Source organism: Rhincodon typus, chromosome 42 (genome assembly GCF_021869965.1).
Source record: "Rhincodon typus isolate 14 chromosome 42, sRhiTyp1.1, whole genome shotgun sequence".
Lineage (NCBI taxonomy): Eukaryota > Metazoa > Chordata > Chondrichthyes > Orectolobiformes > Rhincodontidae > Rhincodon > Rhincodon typus.
This window is the reverse complement of record NC_063373.1, coordinates 6,370,893-6,383,479: the sequence shown is the minus strand read 5'-3', so window position 1 is coordinate 6,383,479 and position 12,587 is coordinate 6,370,893. Positions and strand designations below refer to the sequence as shown.

The following is a 12,587-nucleotide window of genomic DNA, read 5'->3' as shown; positions in this document are numbered from 1 at the left end:
GTGTGTCTGCGCGTGTTAGTGTGGGCCTGTATGTCTGTGTGCATGTGTGTGTGTCCGCGCGTGTTAGTGTGGGTCTGTATGTCTGTAGGTGTGAGAGTGTGTGCGCGCATGTTAGTGTGGGTCTGTATGTCTGTGTGTGTGCGTGTGTGTGTGTCTGCGCATGTTAGTGTGGGTCTGTATGTCTGTGTGTGTGTGTGTGTCTGTGCGTGTTAGCGTGTATGTTTGCGTGTCTCAGAGCATCCACTCTGCGTGGCCTGGTGTCAGACTCTGTCATGTCTTGGTTTCTTCGGCGTACGCCAAAGTCATCAAACACCGTTATGTCGGTTTAAAAAAAACATTATGAATATTTATTTCATTCACTCTGCGAATACAAATTCCCGAAGCTGAGACAAACACCTCGCTTCGCTGTGTTCCTGAGTCTCCTGCTGTTGGGGGCTCTCTTGGCTAACCCTCTGCAGCACTGTCTGTGTCCCCTCTCCAGAAGGGGCTCCCCCACCTCCATGCCCCCTCACAGTGTCTCTCCTGCGCAGGGGTCCAGCGTCTCTTCAACTCCAAGGGCTCCACTCTCACCTCTGGTGGTCCACAGCTCACTGTTTGGCAAGGGGAGGCCTCGCCAGCCTTCGATCTCCGTTCCCGATCGTCAAAGGTGGCCTGTTTCTACAAAGACAAGACCGGGAGTGTTCATCCCCCTCCGGTTACAGCGCGAGGCGGCTCGGAGACGGTGCAGAATGGATTTCGGGGACAGGCAGCTTGCCCGGTTCCACAGCTCTGGTATAATTCAAAGCCGACGAGTATGGGTCAAAGTTTCTCTTCCTGAGTCGGGCCAACGCAAGGCCATAAGACACAGTCGGAGACGGCTGATACGTTTCTCAACCGCGCCCTCCTGCCTCCTCCCTGCAACCCTTGATCCCCGTGTGGTACTTTTTCGGTCAAGCAAGAACATTTTAACTTACATTTAAAAGTCAGGGAATGCTCGCTTAAACCCAGAGGTGGGACTCTCCAAGGGTCAAGGGTCTTTGGAATTCTCTCACTCCAAAACAGGCAGAGGCAGAGTCCCTATATATTTCCAAGGGTGGGTTCGATAGATTCTTACTCACTGAGTCGGGGTTTGGGAGTGGGGTCGGTGTGAAAGGTTTATCAGGAATGTGGATTTGAGGGGACAGTCAGTTCAAGCACCATTGGACTGAATGGCAGCACAGGCTCGAGGGTCTGAATGGCCCACCCCGGCTCCCAGTTGGTACAACACCACCTGCAGGCAGCACGGTTTTACACCGTCGGATCTCACACAAACAGGGGTTGCATGGCCAACCGGCCCCACACTAATCACCCATCGCCCCGTCTCTGCCCCCTACAACCTGCAGCAAGCCACCGTTGGGCTCTCGAACCCAGCTGGGGCCTGAACAGCCTGGCTACAGCCCACAGAGAGTCCTGCTGAAGTCATGTCGGCCCACAGCACCCGCAAGGAAGGTCAGCAAACTTTATAAAAGGGACTGTGCAACACTGAGGGGACCCAGAAGGACCTGGGCGTGGCCTGTGGGACCCAGAGGGATCCGGGTGGGGCCTGTACCGCCCCGAGGGACCCGTACGATCCCGAGGGATGGGCAATAAAATGTTGCCCAGCCAGCGATGCCCACTTCCCATGAAGAAATATTTGGCGAAGCACAGTCTGCGCCCAGAGGCCCTGTTGAATGTCGATGAGGACAGGATGGGAGCACCGCTCTCCGCCACCTCCCCGCACCTGAACCTGACTGGAACATGACCAGCTCTTCCTCCTGAGAGCCCGAGAGAGACAGAGAGAGAGAGAAAAGCAGAAGTAGGAAAGCGAAAGCCTGGAGAATGTGTTACCTCTGTCTGGAAGGCTGGCTGGTGTCGTGTTGCCGATGTTGATGGTGTAACTGTTCACCACTGCGAGCCGGCAGAGAAAGATGGAGAATTTACAGTCAGGGGAGGTCTTGAGCTCAACAGCAACCCCCACCGCAGCTGCCCCCACCCCCTTTCCCAACCATGTCCAGCCTCCCAAACAGCTCCCGAAAGCAATCTGAAGCCGACCCTGACCCGAGGCACGCTGGTTCAGAGCATACCCCACCCCCTTCTCCCCCCTGGGAGGTGATTGTACTGGAGGGAAGCAGGGTGCAGAGGGAGATTCACCAGGACATAGCCCGGGACGGAGCGGTTTAGCGATGGGGGGAGGCTGGATAAGCTCCGGTTGTTTTCTTTAGAGTTGGGGGGAACCTGATAGAGGGGTTAAGGTTATGAGGGGCAGGGGCAGGACGGGTAGGAAGCAGCTGCTCCCCTGAGTCGAAGGGTCAGTAACAAGGGGGCAGGGGGGCATCATTTTATAGTGAAAGGCAGGAGGTTTTGAGGGGATTTGAGGAAAAATATTCTCAGCCAGAGGAAGGAGAAGAAGCAGGAATACACCATCTGGGAAAGAAGATGTGGTGGGAAACCTCACAACCTTTAAAACACGTGCCGAAAAGTACTTAAAACATCAGAACAGAGAAACAGAGACAGAAACAAAGAGCAACAAAGAGACAGAGACAGAGAAACAGAGGGAGAGAGATACTGAGAGACAGAGAGACAGAGACAGAGAGACAGAGACAGAGAGACAGAGACAGAGAGACAGAGACAGAGAGACAGAGACAGAGAGACAGAGAGACAGAGAGACAGAGAGACAGAGACAGAGAGACAGAGACAGACCCACCCCATGCCCAGGCCAGGCACTACATGTTCCCCCGCACCCTCACTCCTCACACTGCAGCGGCACTGTACAAAAGCCTCTTACCTCTGTCTGGAAGGCTGGCTGGTGTGGGGCTGCCGATGTTGATGGTATAACTGTTCACCGCTGTGAGCCGGAAGAGAAAGGCGGAGAAGTTACGGAGAGGGACACGCACCATGACAACCTCCCCACCTCAAACATGGATGTAGCGCCATCACTGGCTCCTCCTGAACAAACGATCCCCAAAGGCTCATGTCTACTTTATGGGCTGGGCCCAACCGGCCCCTCCATCTCCAGGGGCACAGACGGCAGCCCAGGGCAGGGGGGAACGACTCACCTTCTGTAACCCGACACCTCCCACCTCACCCTCCAGCCAGCACTTCAGTCCCTGTGCAGCTCTGGGTTGAAGTCTCTAAACTTTTGTCGGTGAGCAGGCTGTATGTCTCTTGCATTTGTGCCAAACAATCAGTAGTGGATGACAGATCTATGATGGAGCAGGGTTCCCTGAGCTTCCCCCATAGAAACATAGAAGATAGGAGCAGCAGGAGGCCATTCGGCCCTTCGAGCCTGCTCCATTTGGCTGATTGTCCAACTCAACAGCTTAATCCTACTTTCTCCCCATAATCTCTGATCCCATTCGCCCCCAAGTGCTACATGTGAGTCTTCAGGATGTTATTGAGACTGGAGAGTTATAAGGAGAGGCTGGAAATGCTGAAGCTATTTTCCCCAGAGCAACGGAGGCTGAGGGGTGACCTTATAGATGTTTATAAAATCATGAGGGGCAAGGATAGGGTAAATAGTCCTTTCCCCAGTATGAGGGATTCCAAAACTAGAGGGGATAGTTTAAGATGAGAGGAGAAAGATTTAAAAGGGACCTGAGGGGCAACTTTTTCACGCAGAGGGTGGTGCGGGTATGGAATGAGCTGCCAGAGGAAGTGGTGGGTGCAGGGACAGTTACAAGACATTTGGGATAAGTACATGAATGGGAAAGGTTTGGAGGGATATGGACCAGGAGCAGGCAGGTGGGACTGGTTTAGTTCGGGATTAGGGTCGGCACGGACTGGTTGGGCCGAAGGGTCTGTTTCCGTGCTGTGTGACTCGGTGACTGAGTGCCAAACCACGCCGCCCCCCACCAGCCCACCCACCAGGCAGCGCTGAGGCAGGAGCTGGCCTCAGCAGGGCCACGATACCAGATGAAGGTAACGCTGTCAACCCTAGTCCCTGCTCCTCTTTCCACGAGAGAATCTTTTCAGCGAGAGAACAACCCGAAACAAAAACCTGAGACAGCCCGGTGAGCTCATTACCTCTGTCTGGAAGGCTGGCTGGTGTGGGGCTGCTGATGTTGATGGTGTAACTGTTCACCGCTGCGAACCCGGAGAGAACGACGGAGAGGTTACGGAGAGGGACACAGCCTGCCCTTCAGTCCACCAGCCCTCCCTATCTCCCCAACCGCCCCGAAACCAGCCAGACAGCCGCTCGGTTCGAGACATCGGCGTCACACCGAGTCCCCTCGAGCTCCCCTGACCCCGGCGCGACACTGACAGAACTTGTGCAGTGCTTGGGAGTGCTGGGGGATGCCCCGACGGGGCCTGAGCAAGCCTCACTGGGCCTGAGTCATCCTGACGAGGCCTAAGAGATACTGGCGGCACCAAACCACTGTGCTCAGGGCCTTGTGGGAGCCCACGGGGCCCTAGGCCATCCTGTACACAGTCACGGGGCGGTAGGTGACAGCAGCGTGCGCCCAGTCGGGGAACTCCAGGATTCCAGCCTAACTCCTGCTGTCTTGTGCCACCTCCTCCCCACCCCACCCCATCACCTTTCCCCAGAGAGGAGGGGGAACAATGATAACAAAAAGAGAGGCCGCCACATGAAGGGTAAAGGTATTACCTTTCTCTGGAAGGCCAGCCCGCGGTGAGCTGTGGATGTTGACTGTGTAATTGTGTGGCACTGTCAATATTGGGGGGTGGGGGAAGAGAGAGAAAGACAGTGGTTTACATACAGGGACATATTCCAACCTACCCACCCACAAACACACGCACACAGGCACAGGCACAGGCACAAGCGCGCACACAGGCACACACTCTCTCTCACACACTGACACACACACACAGTGTGCCAACTCCTTCCAGCCTCCAGAACGAGTCAGGTTTCCTCCTTCGCATTCAGGTGCCACTCAACACCCACAGGGTTCCCGGCACAGCCCGGACAGTGGGGAGGGAAGTCCCATGGGAATCTCTGGGTAGTGTTGCCCGGATTGTGGGGAAAAGCTGACGGGGGTGGGGGGGGCGGAAACAGGAAGAGGTCAGGACATGAGCTTACCTTTCTCGGGTTGTCCGGCTGGCACTGGGCTGGTGATGTTGATGGTGTAATTGTTGATGACTGTGACTGAGTGGGGATGGGGGGTGGGGGAAGGAGAAAAAAAATGGGAGGTTTACACTGACGCCTTCACCCTCTCAAAACACTGGCCCTCTCCCACCAAAAGGCTCTACACCCCCATCCCCCAGCCCTCTCTCCACCGTCCCCCAGCCCTCTCTCCACCGTCCCCCATCCGCTCTCTCTCCACCAGCCCTAAGCCCTCTCTACACCAGCCCCCGCAAATCCTCTCTCCACCAACCCCCGCCCTCTCTCCACCAGCACCCCCGCCGCGCCCCCCACCTCAAACTCCCAGTCCTGAAGGAGGGGCCTCAAGTGCTGCCTCACAATGGCAGCTACGGCCCCCAAACATCAACACAGCCTTCAGGCCCCAGCCCACTCCAGAAGGGCCAAGGCGACTCGAACAGAGATCCCGCAGCCTCGGCGGCCGCTACAGAAATGCAGGCTTGTTTGGGGGAGGCAGGGGGTGATTGACAGGGAAAAAGTGAAAGACAGAGACAGACAGAGGAAAACTTACATCTCGGAGAAGTGTTGCTTTTCTCTGGGAGGCTCGGTGGCATTGTGTTGATGTTGATGGTGCAATTCCTCGCGACTGTGGAAGCAGGGGAGAAACAGCGGGCTTTAGGTACATCCACACGATAGCCCCCCAGGCTCACCACCCCACCTGAATGCAGGGCACCAAGATCGTTCAATTGCAATGAAGGAGAGCGTCCTGTTGATTCCCAAAGAGAACTCACCTTGTCTGACTCACGTTCAAACTGGGAGTGCCTTCTAACTAAGTGAAGAATCTTACCATCTGGGGTAATCATTCTCCTACTTAAAATCCAGATGTTAGTCATACTACTGTTTAAGCTAAAGGAAAGGAAATGAGTATCTATGATGCTGTGAAGGACAGTAACAGGCTGAAGGCTGAATTTATTGTGACTATGTAGCATGTGTGGTGCTCTAGTGCAATGTTGGCTGCTAAGACCATTTCTGATCGCACAAAGAGCCTCTGGTTTGGTATTCCCGAGGGGGAGGGAGTGCTGATGGAAACCCACACAATGATCCCTATGACCTGGTTTATTCATTCCCCAGCTTTACAGTATAGAAAGCACACCTTCTACTTCCTCAGGGCATCTCCCCAAAGACTCTTACCAATTTTCACAGATGCAACACAGAAAGTATCCTATCTGGGCCCATCATGGCCTGGTACGGCAAATACTCTGCTCAAGACCTCAAGAAATTACAGACAGTTGTGAACACAGCCCAGTCCATCACGCAAACCAGCCTTCCTTCCACTGACTCTATCTATACTTCTCGCTGCCTTGGGAAAGCAACCAGAATCATCAAAGACCCCCTCCCACCCTGGTTATACTCTCCTCCATCGGGCAGAAAATACAAAAGTTTAAAAACACGCACCAACAGATTTAAGAACAGCTTCTTCCCTGCTGTTATCAAACTTATGAACGGACCTCTCGTGTATTAGAGTTGAGCTTTCCCTGCAGCTTCTCTGTAGCTGTAACACTATGTTCTGTTCTATTACTCTGATGTACTCATGTAACGTACAATTTGTCTGGTTAGCATGCAAAACAATACTTTTCACTGTACCCTGGTACATGTGACAATAATAAATCAAATCAAAATCAAAAATAAAACTTGGAATATTGTGCAATTTCTGAAAATATTTCTAAATCCCATTCTCCTGCCTTCCCCCTGGTAACCCTTGATCCCCTTAACAGTCAGGAGTGTGATGGAATACTCCCCACTTGTCTGGATGGGTGCAGACCCAACAACACTCAAGAAGCTCGACACCATCCAGGACAAAGCAGCCGCTTGATCAGCACCACATGCACAAGCATCCACTCCCTCCTCCACCGATGCTCAGTAGCAGCAGTGTGTACCATCTACAAGATGCACTGCAGAAATTCATCAAAGATTTTTGGACAGCATTTTACAAACACACAACCACTTCCATCTGGAAGGACAAGAGCAGCAAATATATGGGAACACCACACCCTGCAAGTTCCCCTCCAAGCCACTTACCATCCTGACTTGGAAATGTATCACTGTTCCTTCACTGTTGCTTCAAAATCCTGGAATTCCCTCCCTAATACTTGTGGGTCAACCCACAGCAGGTGGACTGCAGTGGCTCAAGAAGGCAGCTCACCACCACCTTCTCAAGGGCAACTAGGGACGGGCAATAAATGCTGGCCAGCCAGCAACACCCACATCCCACAAATGAATAGAAAACAAAAATCCAGAACCTATCCACCTGTGTCTTAAACACACTCAGCAACCTGGACTCCACAGCCCTCTGTGGCAATGAGTTCCACAGATTCACCACCCTCTGGCTGAAGAAATTCCTCCTCATCTCGTTCTAAAGGGTCATCCCCTCACTCTGAGGCTGTGCCCTCGGGTTCTAGTCTCTTTTATGGATGGAAACATCTTCTCCACATGCTCTCTATTCAGGCCTCTCAGTATTCTGTAAGTTTCAATCAGATTCAATCATCCTTCCAAACTCCAGCAAGTACAGACCCAGAGATCCTCTACTGTTCCTCCTAATGACAAACCCTTTATCCCCAGAATCATTCTTATGAACTTCTGCGGGAACCCCTCCAAGTCCTACACATTCTTAAATATAGGGCACAAAAATATTCCAAATGCAATCTGACCAAAGCCTTACACAGCCTCAGCAGGACATCTCCGCTCTTGTATTCCAGCCCTCATGAAATAAATGCTAACATTGCATTTGTCTTCCTAAATGCCAACTTAGCCTGCATGTCGAGCTTAAGAAAATCCTGACTGGGACTCCCAAGTCCCTTTGAGTTTCAGCATTCCGAATCCTTTTCCCATTTACTTAATAGTCTATGACTCGATGCTTTCTACCAAAGTACATAAATCTCACACTTTCCAACATTGTATTCCATAGGCCACTTCTTTGCCCACCGGCCTACTCTGCCCAAGTCATTCTGCAGCCTCCCCGCTTCCTCATCACTACCCTGTGTTGCTGAACAGAGACACCTTGGGATGCAGGTTGATAGATCCTTGAAAGTGAAGTCGCAGGTAGACAGGGCAGTGAAGAAGGCGTTTGGTACACTTGCCTTTATTGGTCAGTGCATTGAGTACAGGAGTTGGGAAGGTCATGTTGCAGCTGTACAGGACATTGGTTAGGGCCACTTTTGGAATACTGTGTTCAATTCTGGTCTCCCTGCTGTAGGTGACATGTTTTTTAAACTTGAAAGGGTTCAGAAAAGATTTACAAGGATGTAGCTGGGGTTGGAGGGTTAAAGCTATAGGGAGAGGCTGCGACTATTTTCCCTGGAGCACGGAGGCTGAGGGGAGATCTTACAGAGGTTTATAAAATCATGAAGGGCGTGGACAGAGCAAATAGCCAAGGTCTTTTTTCTGAGGGTGAGGAAGTTCAAAACTAGAGGGGGATAGGTTTATGGTGAGAGGGGAAAGATTTAAAAGGGAGCTGAGGGGTAATTTTTTCACACAGAGGTTGGTGCGTGTATGGAATGAGCTGCCAGAGTGAGTGGAGGAGGCTGGAACAATTACAACATTTAAAAGGCATCTGGATGGGTACATGAATAGGAAGGGTTTAAGAGGGATATGGCTCAAATGCTGGCAAATGGGACTGGATTAGTTTAGGATATCTGGTCCACATGGATGAGATTGACTGAAGGGTCTGTTTCCATGCTGTACATCTCTATGACTGTGTCCCTCCACTTATTTTTGTGATCCCTGGCAGAATCAAGGGATCCCTGGCAAGGCCTACTCAAGAATGACTTTGCAACATGACCTCCCAACTCCTTTACTCAATGCACTGGTCAATAAAGGCCAAGTGTACCGAGCACCCACTTCACCACCCTGTCTATCTGGGACTCAACTTTCAAGGATCAATCAACCTGCATCCCAAGGTCTCTCTGTTCGGCAACACAGGGTAGTGTTGAGGAAGCAGGAAGGGTCCCTGTGACCTGGGCAAGGCTTGTACAACCATGTTTGGTGCTGCACTGTCTTGCGGTCCCCAGTATGCTCCAATGTCAGTCTATCTTTAGGCAAATAAAAGACCCAAAATGGTTCACCATATTTCAGGCAAGACTCTGGTATTGTACGTACAGTTCTGGGCCCCTAATGTAAGTAAAGGTAGAAAGACATTGAAACAGTGCAGAGAATGTTCACTTGGCTGATGCTGGGTAGGGAGGGACTGCCTTATGAGGAGAGTGTGAGGAGACTGGGCCTGTATTCATTGGGGTTTAGAGGAATGAGAGGCGACCTTATGGAAACAGACAGGATTCTCAGGGGGGGACCTGACATGGGGAGATGGGGAGGGGTTGTTACCCCCTTGTGGGGGAGAGTCTAGGACCAGAGGGGGCATCATCTCAGAGCGAGGGGGTCGCCCACTGAAGACGGAGAATGGGGGGTAATTTCTTCTCTCTCTGAGGGGGGAGTGAATCTGTGGAATTCTTTACCACAGAGGGGGTGCTGTCGAGGCTGGGTCATCGAGGATATTCAAGGCTGAGATAGAGAGAGATTTTTTTAAATCGGGAAGCAAATCAAGAGTTAAGGGGAAAAGGCAGGAAAGTGGGAGTTGAGGACGATCAGAGAATGGAGGAGCGGACTTGATGGGCTGAATGGCCTATTGCTGCTGCAAACACTCAATCTTATTGCTTCCGACCCTTGCTATGGCCCTGATGAGACCGGCAGGATGCTCGTGGGGTCTGCCTGACGCTCCTGGTGGCTCTGAAGGGGCAAAGGGCACCCTTGCTGCCAGCAACCTATCGGCACCTGTTACCCGGAGGTCAGCAGACAGGAGCAGGCTCAGGCTCCGTCACCTCACGGGAGGAGACGGCCTTCTCTTGGCCCCATTTCCTGGAACCACTCCCATCGGTCTTTACCTTCAGCGCTGGGCGTCAGGCTCCACTCCATCTGGGGACCCCGGCCAGGACTTTCCTCTTTTGTAGCTGTTTCGGAGCCAGAATAGGGGACACCGTTCCTGTCCATCTCTGTCTGCGTGGGTTCGGGAACTGGGCCATCGCCCATTGCCTGTTGGGATAAGGAACGGAGCGGTTAGTACAGGAAGAGGGACAGGCTCTATCCCTTGCAGCAAAGAGCGCGAGTCCAGGCAGTGGTATTGTCTGCCAGGAGCCAGGGCATCCATACAGGGCTGGGAGAGAACGTGCAGCGGGATTACAGCCCAGCGTCACCCAGGTAGACAGTGACAATTGGAACAAGGGGAGAGGCATTGGGTTAAAAAAGGAGAACTTCAAAAGGGTGAAACCCGAGCTGCAGGCCAATTGGCACAGGATGTGTAACAGTGGTGAAGTGAACACAGGGTCCTCAAAGGCTGGCATGGGAGGAGGGGGTTCTCATTTGCGGGCACTGGCACCAATCCTTGGGGGTGTGTGCGTGCACGAGTGTGTGTGCACGAGTGCGTGAGCGTCTGCGTGAGATTGTGTACGAGCATGTGTGCTTGTACGTGTGTAAACGTGTGTGTACGTGTACAAACGTGTGTGTGTACGTGTGTGTGTGTGCGTGTATGTAAACATGTGTTTGTGTGTATACGTGTGTGTGGGTGCGTGTACGTGTGTATACACGTGTGCCCATCCCACTGGGACAGTGTGAACTGCACCACGACGGAAGTAAACTAAAGAGTGGTTGGGGAAGGTGGGCAAGGGATCAAATGTGGAGAAAGATGTGGTTAACAGTAGAGACAAGAGAGGAAAATAGTAAGACAGGATCTAAGGGTCAGAGGGAAAGTGCCAGCAAGACAGTAAATCTAAGAAAGCACCAACAGTCAAAGTGAGATTTACAAAAGGCAAAGAAACAAAAAGACAGAACCGAAGGCTCTGTATCCAAATGCACATCGCATTCACAATAAAATGAACAACTTGATAACGCACACTGAAGTAAGTTTCACTGTTACAGTGATGTGGCCATAGGATTGGGCCCTGAGCGTTGAGTGATACGTGACATTGAAGGAAAAGTAGGCAGCTCGGTAGAGATGGAGGGGCAGCACTGTTAACTGATGGCATTTCTTACAATGTTCACAGCTGCCCGTGGCTCCAGGAGATTTCCAGATGGCACTTCAAAGGTTATTGTGGAAAAATACAAGTTCATGTCAGGATGCATAGAAACTGGCTGGCTACTAGAGAGTATACATAAATGGTTCACTGGCAGGATGTAATGAGTGGAGTCCCACAGGGCTCTGTGCTGGCCTCTCAACATTTTAAATTCAAGGACCTGGAAGAGGCGGCATGAAAGCATGGCAGCTAATTTTACAGGTAACTCCCAACATTGATGGTAAAAGTATGCGATGAAGAGGACACAGGAAGGCTGCAGGTGGGAAAGAGAGAGAGGTAAACTGAGCAGGTCGACAAAAATTTGGCGGAGACAGTACAACGTGAGAGAGCGTGAAGCTGTTCACTTTGGCACCAAGAATAAAAGAAATTAGCAGAGTATTCCTTAAATGAGAAACAACTGTGAAATTCCAAGGTGCAGAGAGGCTTAGATGCTGCAAACAGGACACAGAGAGTCGGTATCCCAGTACAGCTCCTGATCAAGGACGCTAATGGGATGCTATCTGTTATAGAAAAGAAGAATTGAATATAAAAAGTAAGGATGTTACATTTCAGTCAGGCAGGGCAGTGACGATACCACAACTCGAATACTATGTGCGGATTCGATCTCCATACTGAAGGATGGGTTGGAGGAGGTTTACCAGGATTGATTTCCAGAAGGAGTGGGTGGTATTATGAGGAAAGATGGGACAGATCGGGCATGTTCCCACTGGAGTTTAGAAAATTAAGGGGCAACTTGGTTGATGTCAAGACCGTTCAGCAATTTATAAATGAGAATCTTATATTATTTGTTTGTCAGAAATGGGTGTCACTGTCTGGGCCAGAACTTTCGGCCATCTCCAACTGCCCACTGGGTCAGGCACGTGACTGAGCGACTGGAATCTCAGGGCAGGCTCCACCGGGTCAATGGCAGGTTTCTCTGTCCCCATGTTAGTACGAGCGTCACGCTCTACCTGCTGGGAAAGGGGGAACAGGAGCATCATGTTCTACCTGCTGGGAAAGGGGGAACAGGAGGGTCGCTCTCTACATTCCTCATCCCCCCCACTGACCAACACCTCACCTGCTCCGACATTCCCAGCTGCCTGTTAGAGGAGAGGGAACACACATTCTTCTGTTCACCACTGCCGCCCTTGCTCCCCTCCTGCCTCGGTATGCTTCGTTCAGTGGCCGGCTGCATCGCCACTGTCGACAAGAGTTTAGAAAACAACAGGTCAGAGAGCACAGGGACACAGCCACACAGGGGAAACATGAAAGATATATCAGCGCTTCACAAAAAAAACACCGCATTAAAGAATACACCAACCAATTAAAACACAGCCATCAACATCCTCCCTCTGTCACAGAGGAAACCCATCCAGCTGACAACAGGCTCTCTCACACCACTGCTCCTTTCCGACACAGTCGCTATCTTTCTGACCCTACCTGCACCACCTCCC

At 51.8% G+C, this 12,587-nt stretch overlaps 1 protein-coding gene across 5 annotated transcripts; it reads right to left on the bottom strand.

The window, feature by feature from the left end:
* Positions 1 to 320: 320 nt before the first annotated feature.
* On the bottom strand, positions 321 to 12,330 carry LOC109924975. Of its 5 annotated transcripts, XM_048619289.1 has the most exons (9): positions 12,212 to 12,330; positions 9,970 to 10,117; positions 5,607 to 5,681; positions 5,036 to 5,101; positions 4,604 to 4,663; positions 4,021 to 4,080; positions 2,783 to 2,842; positions 1,846 to 1,905; positions 321 to 657 (listed from the first exon to the last, which is right to left on the bottom strand). In XM_048619289.1, the coding sequence occupies exons 1-9, from the start codon at positions 12,326 to 12,328 to the stop codon at positions 641 to 643; spliced, it is 663 nt and encodes a 220-aa protein (XP_048475246.1). In that variant the 5' UTR covers positions 12,329 to 12,330; the 3' UTR covers positions 321 to 640. The 5 variants fall into 5 exon arrangements, with proteins under 5 accessions (XP_048475246.1, XP_048475248.1, XP_048475247.1 ...); XM_048619291.1 differs by lacking the exon at positions 2,783 to 2,842; XM_048619290.1 differs by lacking the exon at positions 4,021 to 4,080.
* Between the last annotated feature and the right edge of the window lie 257 nt (positions 12,331 to 12,587).

Excerpts from the sequence above, each read along its gene's own strand:
- LOC109924975 (XM_048619289.1), bottom strand. The coding sequence starts at position 12,328 with ATGCAGCCGGCCACTGAACGAAGCATACCGAGGCAGGAGGGGAGCAAG. Across the intron at positions 10,118-12,211 it reads AGCTGGGAATGTCGGAGCAG|GCAATGGGCGATGGCCCAGT; the intron begins GTGAGGTGTTGG and ends TTATCCCAACAG. Across the intron at positions 5,102-5,606 it reads AAGCAACACTTCTCCGAGAT|TCACAGTCATCAACAATTAC; the intron begins GTAAGTTTTCCT and ends ATCCCCACTCAG.